The sequence below is a fragment of the Dreissena polymorpha genome, chromosome 15, assembly GCF_020536995.1.
Source record: "Dreissena polymorpha isolate Duluth1 chromosome 15, UMN_Dpol_1.0, whole genome shotgun sequence".
Taxonomy (NCBI): domain Eukaryota; kingdom Metazoa; phylum Mollusca; class Bivalvia; order Myida; family Dreissenidae; genus Dreissena; species Dreissena polymorpha.
In genome coordinates, this window is record NC_068369.1 from 40,618,458 (window position 1) to 40,633,999 (window position 15,542).

At 34.1% G+C, this 15,542-nt stretch overlaps 1 protein-coding gene across 7 annotated transcripts in view; it reads left to right on the forward strand.

The window, feature by feature from the left end:
• Positions 1 to 14,909, forward strand: part of LOC127859936 (uncharacterized) — a 155,372-nt gene extending 140,463 nt beyond the window's left edge. For all 7 annotated transcript variants that reach the window (XM_052397571.1, XM_052397568.1, XM_052397570.1 and 4 more), the window contains 9 exons: positions 25 to 225; positions 368 to 1,604; positions 1,952 to 2,123; positions 2,546 to 2,765; positions 4,491 to 4,685; positions 4,906 to 5,229; positions 5,410 to 5,504; positions 12,055 to 12,197; positions 12,402 to 14,909. In XM_052397571.1, coding sequence (XP_052253531.1) covers positions 25 to 225; positions 368 to 1,604; positions 1,952 to 2,123; positions 2,546 to 2,605 — 1,670 coding nt within the window. In that variant the 3' untranslated portion in view covers positions 2,606 to 2,765; positions 4,491 to 4,685; positions 4,906 to 5,229; ... (1 more) ...; positions 12,055 to 12,197; positions 12,402 to 14,909. The remainder of the gene's footprint in view (positions 1 to 24; positions 226 to 367; positions 1,605 to 1,951; positions 2,124 to 2,545; positions 2,766 to 4,490; positions 4,686 to 4,905; positions 5,230 to 5,409; positions 5,505 to 12,054; positions 12,198 to 12,401) is intronic.
• The last annotated feature ends 633 nt before the right edge of the window (positions 14,910 to 15,542 follow it).

Here is a 15,542-nt window from a genome sequence, read left to right on the forward strand (position 1 = left end):
ATTATATGATTTTTAATTCTTAAGGCCCAGTAGTGTGGTTTCAAAAGTTTGAATACGCCATCGCCCACTGGCTACAAAAGGCAACCGAGCACGTTCTAGGGTGCGTTTTGTGCAGCCCTGGTTGTTTCTCACTGTTCAGAGGTTCTGCTCTCATGGACGACAACATAATGAAGAAGTACACAATCTTGCCCACAGAGGCAAGCCATCACTTAATGTACGACCAAGGTAAGTAATGAATCATATAAATGAGGCAAAATATGACTGTCTTGCATTTGTTTATGGTTATTTTTAGTTATTTGTATTTCAATTGCAAGAACATATGTATATATTTTACACCTAATTTATTGTCCCTATCCGTAAATAAAAGGTGAAGATCGGTGGCTTTGTACACTTCTACTGCAACAAGGATACAGAGTAGACTATGCAGCTGGCTCAGACGCCTTCACTTACGCTCCAGAGGGTTTTGCAGAGTTTTTCAATCAGCGCCGACGATGGATGCCTTCAACAGTATTCAACATTATAGACCTCTTGGCCGATTACCAGAACACTGTTTACGTAAACTCAAACATCAGCATGCTGTACATTTTCTACCAGGCTTCACTGTTGCTGTCAACAGTCATAGGCCCATCTACTGTTCTGATGATGATCGCTGGGGCAAACCTTGTAGTTTTCAACACTAACTTGATAGAATCGTACATTATCGCCATGGCACCGGCTTTATTCTACTTTGTTGCCTGCTTCTACGTAAAACCAAAACTTCAAATACAATTTGCCGAAATATTAACAGGCCTGTATGCCTTTGTGATGATGATTGTTCTTGTTGCAACAATTGTGACCGCAGCAAAAGAATCACCGTTTCACCCCAGCGTGATATTTATTGTCATGCTGGTGATTGCGTTTTCCTTCGCAGCTCTTCTACACCCAAAAGAATGGACTAATGTAATTTACGGAGCTTTATATTTTATTTTGATTCCAACCGGGTTTTTACTCCTTATTTTTTATTCAATGGCTAATTTGCATGTAGTATCTTGGGGAACCAGAGAGGTGCCAAAAAAGAAAAGCAAAGAGGAAATGGAAGCTGAAAAGAAAGCACTTGAAGAAAAAAAACGAAAGAAAAAAGAACAAGGCTTTTTCGGGAGATTTATGCCCGCCTTTCCGACAAAGGAACTGAAAGACCTGATAAGTAAGATAACAGAGACCAAGAAGGAGGAACCAGTGTCCACCAGCGAAACTGTCGCGCTTCTTAAAGATCTGAATGAATCTATGAAAACAATGATTAAAATACAGATAGACGCGAAAAATAATGTTCCGCTTACAAATGATCAGATAGATAATGCTTTGCAAAAGGTCACAATGCGGGCACAAGACGTAGCTGAACCGTCTCCGACAAAAGGCATTTTAAAAGATCCCCTAAAGCCGACGCAACGACTGTCAGTTTCAATATCAAAGAAGGAGCCAGAAATTATATCAGAGGATGGCTCAGTTAAACCAAAGAGAAATGACTTGGTAAATCCGAAATGGGCCGAAATTCCAGAACTTCAGCATGGTAAAAAGTTGCCATTGGTGAAGGAAGAATTGAATTTCTGGACTGCGTTTATCGAAAAGTATAAATACTTTTCACCCATTTAAATTGACTTATATCTTTTCAATCCTAAAAGAACGTGATAAGATAATATTTTAGTTTTACAATTTCAATAACCAGTTGTATTCAAACTGACCGCGTACGACGAAGATTGTTAGCGACTTCGTTGTTTTGCCTTCTTCATTTAAATAGTGAAATATACGGTTATATTAATAGCAAGTAAACGGGCAATATAATTAATAAACGATTTTAATGATCCGACAAACATTAATTCTTGTAGACTACATGCAATTAAGACATTCTGTCATATTGAGAGTGCTTCGTAAAATTTAACCAAACATGTTTTGATTTATTCTTATTGTATTTCAGATACCTTTACCCGTTGGACTTTTCGGCTGAAAAGAAGAAGAACGACCAGAAGGCGCTTTTAGAACTAAGGACGAACATATGCGTTGGCATGGCCATTGTTAATCTTCTTTGGATCGCAATCAACTTCATGTTCCAGTACACTAAGCCAACTGAGATAAAGATCAACTTAACAGTATGTGATATCAAACAAACAATGGTATTAATATAACTGTAACAGGGTGAGAACATTGTGCGGCTAGTCCGGGACTCGAACCCGGAAAACCTCGCTTACAGGGCGAGTGCTCTCCCGACTGAGCAAACCGGGCCGCCGCACAACTTTTCCCCTTAATTGACCAAGTTCAGACCGTGACATACACCCCCACTTGAATATGTATTCGTCCTCGAATACAGGGATTCGGGGTGATATATAGTTCAGACCGTGACATAACATATAATCATTTTCTGTACACTGCAGATCAATATATTGGAAGGCATAAGGATCGTATCTATAATGGCTTGGTATGGTTTGTGGAATTACCTCCTGAATTGAAGTTTTGATAAATTCGTATACTCCAAGTATATGTTAACACGCGTCGTGTACTTTTTTATTTCAAGAGCTCAAGTACTTCAGAAGACAATATTGAGAATGAGCTGACATCTGAAACCCGAAAGTAGCAGCAGTGGGCCAATAAAGAATTTAGAAGTAGATGCACTTGGACTGCTGTTCGTCTTTTTCTACCTACTGATCCTGCTGATTCAGTTTGCTGGAATGATAATGCACCGCTGGGGAACCTTCTTACATCTCGTATCCGTTACAAAACTTATTAATCCATTGGTATTACACAAGTTTTACATACTTAAATTCGTTTTCATTTAACATGTCTGCAAGAGTATGTTTCTTGATTGTGTCTGAAACGCCAAATGCACAGAACTTATTATAATTTACTAGTCTAAATGTTCATTGGAAAAGGTTAAAGCAGACAATAATTAAATACAAAAAAATTACTAAAAACGAAGCACATTCATCCATTGGGGACATTTCTTACTGAAAACAAAAGTATCATATTTTCGAAAAAACAACATTTTATTCAATCACGCATACTATAAATTAAGCATCGTTCCAAAATGTGGAGCAATATATATATTCCAATGGTATACTTAAATATTATTTCAGTAATGTTTTACCTGTTGAAATAAAACTATGTTTGAAAACGCCAAAAAAGAAAACTTTTTCAAACTATAGCAATGCTTCCCTCTGCAGCAAGTGTTTGCACGCAAGCCCAATTCTAATTTTCTAACCCAAAAACGGATGATTGAAATTGAAAGATATATGCGTCTGTACCATAGAAAACTTTGAATTATAAAACGTGGTCAAAATAAATTGAGAAATCAACATGTTTGATTTATTTAACATACAAAATGCATACAGTCAATGACTGTGCATGATGTACAAATTGTACTCAATACTTATTTAAATAAATTTAAACCAAATCATGAATTATTAACAAGACTCTTTTTTTAATATTGGTGAGCTAATATTTTCAATAACATCACAAATATTGCTTTATTAAGTCCAAATCATTAATATTTTGATATTTGGAAATATGAACACAAAGAGTTTTAAATCTGCTTTTTATAAGTTCACCGTTAAATGCAAAACAAATATTCATTTTCTTTTTATTATAATATTTTAAAATGTATGGTAAGTTAATTTCATTATTTAATCGTGTTGGATATTTTATATCACGTGTGATATTAAAAATAACACTTGAACTAACTTCACAGTGATCTAGTAAATTAATAGAATCTTATATTTTAAAAATTTTGACACATTTTACTTATCCCATGCACAAGAGTTATCATGTAACAACCTTGTGAGCCAACTAACATGTATTTACTAATATAACTATCGACGCGTAACCAGCATTTCAAAATAATTTAACATGCAATTTTACAAAAAGTTATAATAAATTAACATTATAATTAACATTTTTATCTTTTAAAATTTAATCTTCATATGAAACTATCCTGAGAATAATCTTCTGGGAACAAGTGCTCCACAACACCGTGCAGATTGCGTTTTCATTCGAAACGACCTACTATAACATTAACATTACCACATGTTCGAAATTCACACGACTCCATATCATCGGTTATTACATATATAAATTTAAAAAACAAACACTGCCATCTACAGTTGTGGAGGATCGTAAACATGGCAAACAAAAACCACAATTGTTAAAATTAAGCAAGATAACGTCGATCTTTATCGATTTCACGCGATCATTTGTACTTTTAACGATTTTAACACATTTTTAAAGACTATGGAAATAGTACAATCATTCCCATTTTTCAACATACATTCTGTATGTAAAACGTTTATCGGTGATTTTTTTTCAAGTCGTTAATGTTATATTAGAAAAAAAGTTTCACGTAAGTTTTGCTTATTAATCGATTAATCGATATATTAATGTTCTTATGAATTAAGGGCAACCCCACCTGTTTTTTTTAATTATATTTAACAAAACCCATCAACACACAACAAAAATATGACTTTCAGAAAGGACAAAGTGCAAGGGGACCCTAATACATCAAAGGGATTATCTGCAAAAGAAGCTCGAAAAGCATGTGAAATATTGTTAGAGGAACCTTTACCAGACTATCCAGAAGACGAAGAATTAGAAAAAGAACAAGAACGAGAAGATCAGGAAAATGCGAAACAACAGTTGGTACTACTCCAGAAAACTGGTAATCGGTAGGTACAATTATTTTATTTTAACTGAGCGTGTTATCAAGAAAATTTTACGATTATACATTATGGCATGCAATATTACACATGTTTTGTTTTAAAAAATAAATTTGTTATTTAATGTCCATTGATGAGAGCACGCTGTAAATAACCGAAATGCGCCAGAAAAAAGCATCATACATTTTAAACCGATCAACAGTAACAGCCATGCTTGTGCATATTTTAGACTCAGAGTTACAGTGAACAACAAAGGAATTGGAGCATCGACACGTCTTTTAGGTCAAACTCAGAGTGCTGATCACTCGTTATTGGCTCAAAGCGCTAGAATGCTTGCGAGGATGCCGAGTACACACCATCTGAGGACGACGGTGACCATGACATCCCTAGATGTAACGAGACGAGAGGCTCAAAAGATGCTTCATAGACAGCATGACCAATATAGAGACCGACCTCTTCCACCGGTTATAAAAAGTAGAAGGCGTTTTAATACGGGACAAGGAAGATCCGATATCGCGTTGCTATCGGATTGGGAGAAATTGTATCAAATTAGGTAACATTTGTATTGCACATACAAATAACAAAATTCACAAAAACATAAGATATTTACTTTTTACACTGTTTACATGATGTATTTTTTATATACACTATATTAATATATTTTTCAGTCATACGCATGTTTAAGTACCAGTCATTATTATTTATTGATTTATATGAATCCATTTAATAAAAGGTATCCGGATCAGGAGCGTGAATTAATAAACCCAGAGCCACCAGAGCCAGAGGATAAGCCGGTGGATGAACTTTGCAGAGAAATATCTAAACAAGGTAATGAGGTCGTGTTCACTAGTTCAGTGAATATATTGGTATAATCAATTTATGATCAACAAAGGGGTACATCTGAAGAATACACTTCAAAAATTGCTAAATCATTGTCAGTATAGATAAGCGGTAGAAATAATTTAAGAAAATACTTAACCAACAACAAAAACAACAACAACAAATTTACACGTGCTACAATGTATTGGCAAGCAATAGCATTTAATATCATGTATTTCTGCTATTAAAAGAATATTTTCTATACACTAGTTTGCACGCTAACCGAAAGTCGCCGCTGTGTTGGCCTTTCCGTATTGTAATTTTGATAGACTTTGTGGGGATGTCATATAAATAAGTATCGAGCTTTGTTTCGGTCATACTCGGTGTCTGTCCGTCATTCTTTCCGTCATTCCGATCTTAAGTCGTAATTATTTTTTTTTTCGCGATTAATCTCAAAGTCTAATGATGACAATTTGATAAAACAAATGCTAATCTAGCATCCCTGGAAAATTGAGATGCGCCATTCATAAGGTCATTCTGCGCCAATGATTTTTCAGTGAATAATTGCCATTTGCGAAAAATCTTATGAACTTATGATTTGACTTTGATGAATCTTTACTTGAAGTATCCTTATAAGATTGACATATGCATTATGTCAAGTCGTTTCGCTAAAATTACTTTTAATGAAATATTTCCCACTTAATAATATTGCATTTTGTGTATGACACTATTTATGAGTGAAACTATATTCGCAGACTATGAACAGGAATCTTCTTACGCAGATGTCACGTCGTTAAGCAACAATGATTTTCAGGGAGTAATTGCCTTGTTATAAATGCTTTAACCTTTTGTAAAGAATCTTTCGCGCAACACTTCATGAATATAGTATATTAAGTGTCATTATAGGGTGGATATGGATTTAGGATTTATTTCCAAATACATCGGGGCAGAAATGCCCATGAGTACACAAAAGTATACAAAAGATGTTCTACACATATCAAAGTCAAGGTCATAATAAAAAAACATGCATATTGTTACACAATGTTATGAAGTACAATATATTCTCTATGAAAATACAAAGGCATATGAACAAGTGAAAGGTTTTACAATCCAATAATAAAGCATTTGTTATATAATACGTAGTACAGAATAATACATGTACTGAGGAAAATATAACATAATGTAGATGTTTATTCAGGAAAAGAGGCAATATGCCTCATGTAACACATGACAAAGAAGCATATAACCGGTTAATGGTGAGATATGTTGCATCGCGTTAGATATCTGTTAGATATATGCTGATGCATCAGCATGTAGTTTTGATTGTGAAAATACAATAAAAGATAAATAGATAAGTAAACGTTTGGAAGCAATGGGAGGAAAATGTGTAACAAAAATTATATATTGTATATATGTATATATGTATATATTGTCGCACAGAAAAAATACCAAGAAATTAACAGATTTACCATTTACCTTTTGAAATAAAAATAAAAATGCAGCATGCATGATTCGTATTTTCAGCAGTAAATCACCAAATTTAGCCATGACGTTGTTTTAATTTAAAAAAAATTGAAGAATGTGCATAAAAATTGCAACATATTTAACAATAAACATAGCTCATAAGCTATATTAAATCAAATTACGTTAGAAAAGAAATAAAACGCGTCGCAAAAAGTATGCGTTGTCGGCAAGATTCGAACCTGCGCGGGAAGATCCCAAATGATATCTTGACTAACCACTCGGCCACGACAAATACACATGAGTACGTGCTTAAATTAGATATCCATAAGTAAACATGTAAAAAGGCTCTTCGATCTTCGGGAAATCATTACAGGTGCGCTACCTTAAATAAACTAAAGCTTGATCAAACTGCTTCGATTAACGGGAAAATAAATTCTCTCCGTGATGACCTTGCTACGAGTATTAGTAGATATGGCAAAAGAATGGATCAAGTATTCACAACAATCCAGTACCTATAGTCACGCATGAAGGCCTTATAAACTGGCTCTGGGAGGCAGCCGGCAAGTGATGTTGACACCGAAAGGACCGACACCCCATCTTGGCACCGGCGGTCGGGCCTCGACGATGTCTGTGTGACTGTGAGCGGAATCGTGCGACAGGACGGAGAGGATCTTCTTGCAAAGTCAAATGGCATCATAAAAGCCCTAGGTAACGACGTCTTAATTAGAGTAAAAATCACGGGTGCAACACGTTTACGGTCGTAATCTCATGACCGCCCATCACTGATAAAGATCTGCTTCCGGTCGTAATTTCATGACCGCCCATCACTGATAAAGATCTGCTTCCGGAATATTAATAAAAAGTTCCTAGCGTTCCGCAACAAATATTAACTTTAAAAAATGCTCAGAAGGTACCAGAATGTCTACATCAAAAGCAGCAAGTCTCATTCTGAACGGTTAATCGAACTAAAAGCACGCATTCTTCTAAGTCAACTTCCACAAGGGAGCAACTTCCGAGTAGACGCCAACTGTCGCCTTTGCCCACGGAAAAATACAGATCGCCAGGATCAGAAACGGCGACAGCACGGAGACAAAACCCCGGCGCCAGCCACAGGAGCAACACTAGGATCCCTCCCGCCCCTCGGGGTCCATAACATTAGCACATCTTAACGTATGCGGATGGGCTCAGAGTAATGGTACATTAAGGGAAAATGTCGTACGAGCGATAGACGCTGATATAACCGGTAACATCTATCGGTGAAACCCACTTAAGTTATCAAAATGTGATAAAAAAAACAGCGACTATATATGGTTTGGTTATGATTGGACTGATATCAATATTAATGCCCTAAAGGCTTACGGTGGAGTTGAATAACTTGTAAAAATAAAACCGCGCTACTTATATGATATCAATATTGTTAATATGTCGTTTGATAGTATTCTATGTGTAAAATTCTGTCACAAAATACATGTTCTGCTGTTGTTGTACTAACGTGTTTATATTTGCCTCCAGAAAACTCAAACAGAGGTTGGGATGCTCAATCTTTCTATGCTCATTTACTCATACAAATATTTAGTCTCAGTAATTGTGATGCTATGGTCATTGCCGCTGATTTTAATGCAAGAATCGAAAACTTATCAGATATTTTGTATGAATGTGATATGATACCCACACGCACCTATTATTGATAAGTCTTTTAACCAACATGGTCACGAATTTGTTGACTTTTTGAATGAAGTTAAATGTTGTTGTTTAAATGGTCACATCAATCTCCAGAAAAGAAAAGGCTGTGGTACATTATATTTGTCTTCCACATGATATATATGACTCTTGCAAAATATTTTAAGTGCTGAGTATGCAATCAGTGGTTGATTCATTTACGGGCTATAATGATCACCGCCCTACGAAAGAGACGACCACCCAGCAAGGACCGTTCTAACGTGAGAAAAATACCTTCTGACTTTATGACCAGTGACTTATCTCTGCGAGCGATTGCAAATTTAATAACAACTATGAAAACCACTAGAGAAAATCAGACAATTGTGGACTCTATCTACTGTGATCTGTGTTCGATTATCACAGCCAAAATACGCGGGAAACTGCCAGTTATAGCCTCTACGAAACAAAACACAAATGCGTTTTAAACACACAAAAAAAACATACTGTGATAACGCAATTCAAAATCTATGGAATGCGATGCGTGACAAAGAAAATGCATTTTAAAAGTGCAAGGAGGAACGTAGCACGGAAACGAGGCTGAGAGCCGAATATATACGATGGATATAAAACTTCAATAAGTTGATAAAACAAAGTATACGCTCATATAAACGTGCATTTGCATTTGAAATAGAAGATATGACAACGTCAATCCCGAATTAACTTTTGCGGATAATAAAAATGAGTTGGAACCATGGTATTCAAAGACGATTCCTGTTAAAATTGTTAATGAGAATGTGTCAACTTTGCGAGACCAAAACTTGGTCTTTGAAAAGTGGAAAAGGGACTTTCCCAATTCGTAAAACTGTGATGACACGTGTGATTTCGGTAAAATTGTGTATTACCGAGCAATGTATATAAACTGCTTAACAATAATGATATAGAGTTTAAAAAGCTCATTAGAGCTTATGTTACCTGTTTGTGTATCCGACTTTGTAAATAAAATTTACTTGACTTGACTTGAGAGTACCCTTTACACACCAAACCCCTGTATTTAACTCCAATATTGAGAAAATAGAAAATCTTCAAAACGCAAAAACCGGATCGGCGGTGGGATTTGATGAAATACCTATGATGTAATGAAAACCCTACTCATTCACCAGGCCCTTCAACATCTATTTCAATTGATGTTTAATACAAGTATTATACCGAACGTGTAGCGGAAAGCTATTGTATGCCCTATCTTAAAACACCCTACTACAGACCCTCGAATTCCAATTTAATGGTCGTGGAATAATCTTGCTTTCGTGTGTTGGTAAATTGTATACGTCTTTTATTAACATGAGACTGACATCACACCTTGAACAAAATGACATACTTGCTGTTGAGCAAAACGGCTTTCGTAAAAATGGTCACGTGGAACCATGTGTTTACTTTGCACATAATAATAAAGAACAATAAACAAGTGCTCACAGCCTATATAGATCTTCGCCGTTGTTTTGATTACATAGATCGGAAAATGTAACTTATAAACTTCTTTTGAATAAAATCAATGGAAAGCTATACAATTCAATAAAGAATATAAACTCAAGCACCGTTTCAACTATACGCATCAACAATCAACTTACCGACTGGTTTGATTGTGCAACTTGCGTAAAACAAGGCTGCAACCTGTCAGCGACCTTGTTTGCAATTTTTGCTAACGACCATGTTCAAGAGGTAAATGACCTTGACATGGGTATGAAAGTTAAAGACCGTAAACTGTCAATAATGATGTATGCAGATGATAAATTGCTGATGAGCGACTCGGAAGAAAAACTTCAAAATATGCTTGACACAGTGCATAATTGGTGTACGCGTTGGAGAGTGTTAATTTACGTCAACAAATTAAAATGCATGCATTTTCGTCCATGTTGAACCCAAAGAACTAAGTTTAGCCTCAAATTGGAGACACTATTCTTGAATAAGTCGATAAATACAGATAGCTTGGTATACTGTTCCACGAGAAAAATGACATTTTTGTAAAGCAGCTGAACGCGGACTTGGTGGACTTATTAATAAAGTGCATCACCTAAAGGACTTTGGTTTCATCACGCTTGATAAACTATACAGCTCTTGTGTCATACCGATTATTGATTACTGCTCTTCAGTTCTGGGTAATAAACAGTATCAACCCATTGACAACGTCCAACACAGAGCCATACGATATTTTCTCGTTCACCGTTTCACGCCAGTTCTTGGATTGATCGGAGTCACCGAATGGATTCCAAGTGTATACCGACGTTGGTTTCCGTGCTACGGTACTTGAACAAGCTCGTACGATGGACATCACAGAATCACCAAAAAGTGTTTATTGCTGACTATAATTGTCACACGGAAAAACAAGTAACTGGACAAAAGTTTTGAAAGAGGTACTCAGAACGATCGGTCTCTAGATTAATTTTGATAAAAAACAGTGGTAATTCTTTCACAAACAAAAAATATCAGATTCGTCTTTATTATACCAATAAATGGGGCCAGGATATCCAGCATGTTCCTAAATTAAGGACTTACCTACTTTTTAAGAGTACATTCAAGATATCAAGACTTAGGAATACATTGAACTTAACCTAAAAAAGAATGAACGATAAAATTGTGTAAATTAAGAATGGCTATACTGCCATTAAGGGTTCAAACTGGACGAATTGTAGGAGAAGCTTTAGAACAGATGATATTTAGATTGTGCATAGGTGATAGTATAGAAGATAACGGACACTTTCTGTTTGAATGTGATACTTACAATAATTTACGGCGCATACACTTAGCAGATATATTTTCTGAGCCGACTAACCACAATAGCAATAACAGTAAACTGAATATGCTAATATCTTTATGTCCACGAAATCTGGCTAAATTTATTGTAAAAGCATATTTTAAAAGATGAACTGTTATGTTTGCATAGTTCTGAATGAGTATATCATCGACATAAATTCCTGTACAAATTGTGTTTTCATATCAATATTCGTAATATGTTAATCAAATGTATAAGTATATGTGGTGCTATTGTATATAATTTCAAATATTCCGTTTTGGTGACTTATAGGCCCATCGGGTCGGGAGCAAAACATATTTGTATATATATTAATATGATGTTTTTTTTATAATGCATATGCCACTGTAATAAACAATTTACTTACTTATTAACTTAACTGATACGCTTACAATGCGCATTATTGGGGAGAATTTATCATTTTTACTTAACTTAAAGTTTTGTAATTAGAGTTTCAGCTTAAGTATTACATGTTGTATGACAATTTTTCATATAGCGCAATATTGCATGATTAGACATTCAATTAATGATTTGTAAACCGGTTTCAGTTATGTTCTACAACCCTCATTGCATTATTCACAATTTTTGTTTTGCAATTTAATTAAAGTGTTGCATTGCTAACACTTGCAGGAACGGTGGGCAGACAACTAGCAATGCGTCTGCAGCTTTACTCAAAAACTACGCCAGTTAAAAGGAGAACTGTACGCTTTTCAACCCCTACAGAAATGAACGACTCGAGTAACCATATCTACAACCGCCGTCCTAATTCAATGGTAGGACAATTGTTTCGTGTTTTATGTAATATAATTAACACACAATTATTCTGAAAACAAATATGGATTTGTACGAATAATCTGTATAGTTTTACCTCATTTTTGGTCGCTTTTAGGGCATGTTTTCAGATAAATACATCAATAGATACTTGATGCTTTTTTGTTTCGTTTATCATATTACAATATGTCATTTTCTTTTTTCAGGAGATGTTCTAGAGATTCTAAAGCAAAACAGTTTTAATTACGCTGAAGCCGTTCTCGCCATATATTTCGTCTTACCTGTGGCACGGTTCAGATTGTAAAGTCCATCAAGTGATAAATGGTATTGTGTACTGTGATATTTCTTGTGATAAATGTAAACTATTCTAAGCGGATATTCGGTCAATCGTTATTATGAAGGTTTGCACAAATTGAGTATCACAGTATCACACATTGGATGCTGGAAACAAATATTGCACAGTGAAGTGGACTTCGTCGACATGACTGACACATTGAAAAAATATAGAATTGTATATAACGAACAATTTTTTAATCTTTGATATACGTTTATATCACTGTTTATTGTGTCATTTTTGTATTGACAATCAAAGAGGTTCGATTTTGCAATGCTATTGTGGTAACTATTTAATCATTCACATGCATTGTAAAACCGAGAGTGAACAACGATTGTAAACATTGGAGGAGAGCTGAACATCAAACCTTTTGTTTTGCTTCGAGTAAACGTCTATGTACATCATTTAAAATGTAATTTATTATTGTTTGTTGTTTATTTTTTACTTGTATACTATATATTTTGCGTGAAATTTTCTTCTTATTATATAATTATTGTTTTGTTGTATTTTAAGTTGGAAGGGGTTATAGTGGAAAGTATATTTAAATACATTGAAGAATATATAATTTTGCTACATATTTTTCGTTTTGATATGTGAGACTATTATAATAATATACTTTTTATTTGGTTATCACAATTTATTATATGCAATTAACAGCTAATATCAGATTTAAAATAGTATTTACTGCTTTCCGATCTGCATTCGTTAATTTATTTATTTGATTAATACTAGCAATAGTCAACATCTTCATTTGATCCGAAATATCTAACAGTAAAATTGTCTTAATTGCTGTATTCACTGCAAGTATGTAAATGTGTGTGCATTATTTGAAAAATTATAACTTGTGATATGATTTTCTAATTGGCCGTGTACATAACTTAAAATAGTATTTATATATACATTTCATAGTATATTTACGTTGCGTGTCATTAAATGGGACTATGCCGTTGTCGTTGGGTGAGTACGCTGAATGGGCACTGTCTTACATTTAAGTAATATGCGCTTGTGATTTTGATAATATGTAATAAAACATATGACAATATATAAAAGTCATAATAAAAGAGAGTGTCTGTAATAACTATACAATATTAAAGTTGGTAATGTTTGACATCATTATAATTATATCAACATGTTTTTCCACTTTTATTTTAATTGATTGCTTAAACAAACATATTAAAAAAATATCTAAACGACCGAACAATCTCTTTGGTAACCTTTTAAACAATCAATCGCGTGTTAATGAAATAAGTACATATTCAGAATATTTTTCAAGACAGATGGTATGAAATTTGTATCAGTGTCACGGTGTATTCCCTGATAGTACAACCTCGAATGCATATTTTCTATTTTGTGTTTATAAAATGTTATGTCTTTGTATGCATTTTACTTGAACCATTACATGCAATTTCATAAAGTGAACGTGAAGTTGATGTTGTTAATCGTACATTGTATTTCGTCTTTATTATGTTGAAAAGTCATTTATTTTGTTTGCAACGAACATATACACTACAGACACAAAAATGCATATTAAACATCGTGAAAAAAAGGCAAAAACTTAACAACATTAGCTGTGGACAGCGATACGTCAAACATCGTTTGTTGCTTTGTATAACTTAAACTTAAACTCTAAGTCAGTATTTGCCTGATCTACACATATTACTGTTCTCATGAAAGGACATTACCACAAATTCTTTTTTTCTTAAATAATATAATTATTATATATGTCTTTTTTTCTAAAATACTACTTACAATTATACAATTTATGTACATAATCAATGAATCAATAATATCTAAAGTCACACTTGATACGGTGGACCCGCGGTATTAAATAGCCACGTTGTAATTATTGTTCGATTTCATTTGACATGCCAACATAGAAACAACGATATCACCAACGACATTTACAGCAAACTATTGATATAGCATACACCATATAGCATACATCATATAGTATTACAATTATTCTTCTATACATTGAGAATATGAAGTGGAAGATGGTATAAACCAAACCCTACACATTTTGAGCGAATGACATGCAGTGTCTGAAATCGTTCAGAAGACTATTATAATGTTGTGCTTGGATTTATATTATGTATAGATTTTAAATATAAGTAAATGCCATCATAAACAATACACATAAAAATTGATGACCAAATATGAAAAAGTAGGACTTATGTCACTCGGTATTTAATCTGTGTTAAGAAACCGTTGTGCGTTTGTCCATGCTGCATTTCTAGTTACATCAACGAACATGCATGTCTCCATTCGATGAATCTTTACCCATAAAACTTGTTACATGCATATCCTTTTTGTTGTCAATTGTTTGTATGCTGAAATATGTAAATTAATATTTAATGTGTAAATAAAATGTAAGAAGTGAGTTGACCAAAATACATATTATATGCGTGCCTCACTGTATGAATTTTAATCATATAATTTACTAAATGTATGCCATCAACGATATATGTTTATGGTTGCGAACTTTACTGCTCTACTAACATTTATGTGTGTTTTGTATACGTACTTATCAATTAAGCCATTGTGATTGTCATACAATGCAAGTTGGACCGCACCTTTATTTACGCAAGACATTAATCTTCAAAAATCTAAGGTTTCTTAAGCTTAAAATGTTTTGATTGCTTAAATTGTATTGGCTAACGAGCATGTTATGTTTCCGCTTAAAACACCTATCTTATCGTTTTGCTTAGGTATTTTTTCTTAAGCAACATAAACACATTCTTTTCAGTGATTAGAATCTAACACACTCAACCAATATCTTTTCCATTCTTTTTCCGACAAACGTTTTTTTTTAGGGAACTATAATGTATTATGGTATTTATAATACTTAGCGCCCGCTGTATCAACTGAGAATGTGGATAATCCTGTAAATTCCTATAATTAATTTCGTTCTTAAGATTCATGCATAGACATCAAGTCAGTGGACATGGAAAGTTAGTTTACTTCTTTTCTTACAAACGAAGCAGTGGACTCCCACACTCTACAATGTCAAAAC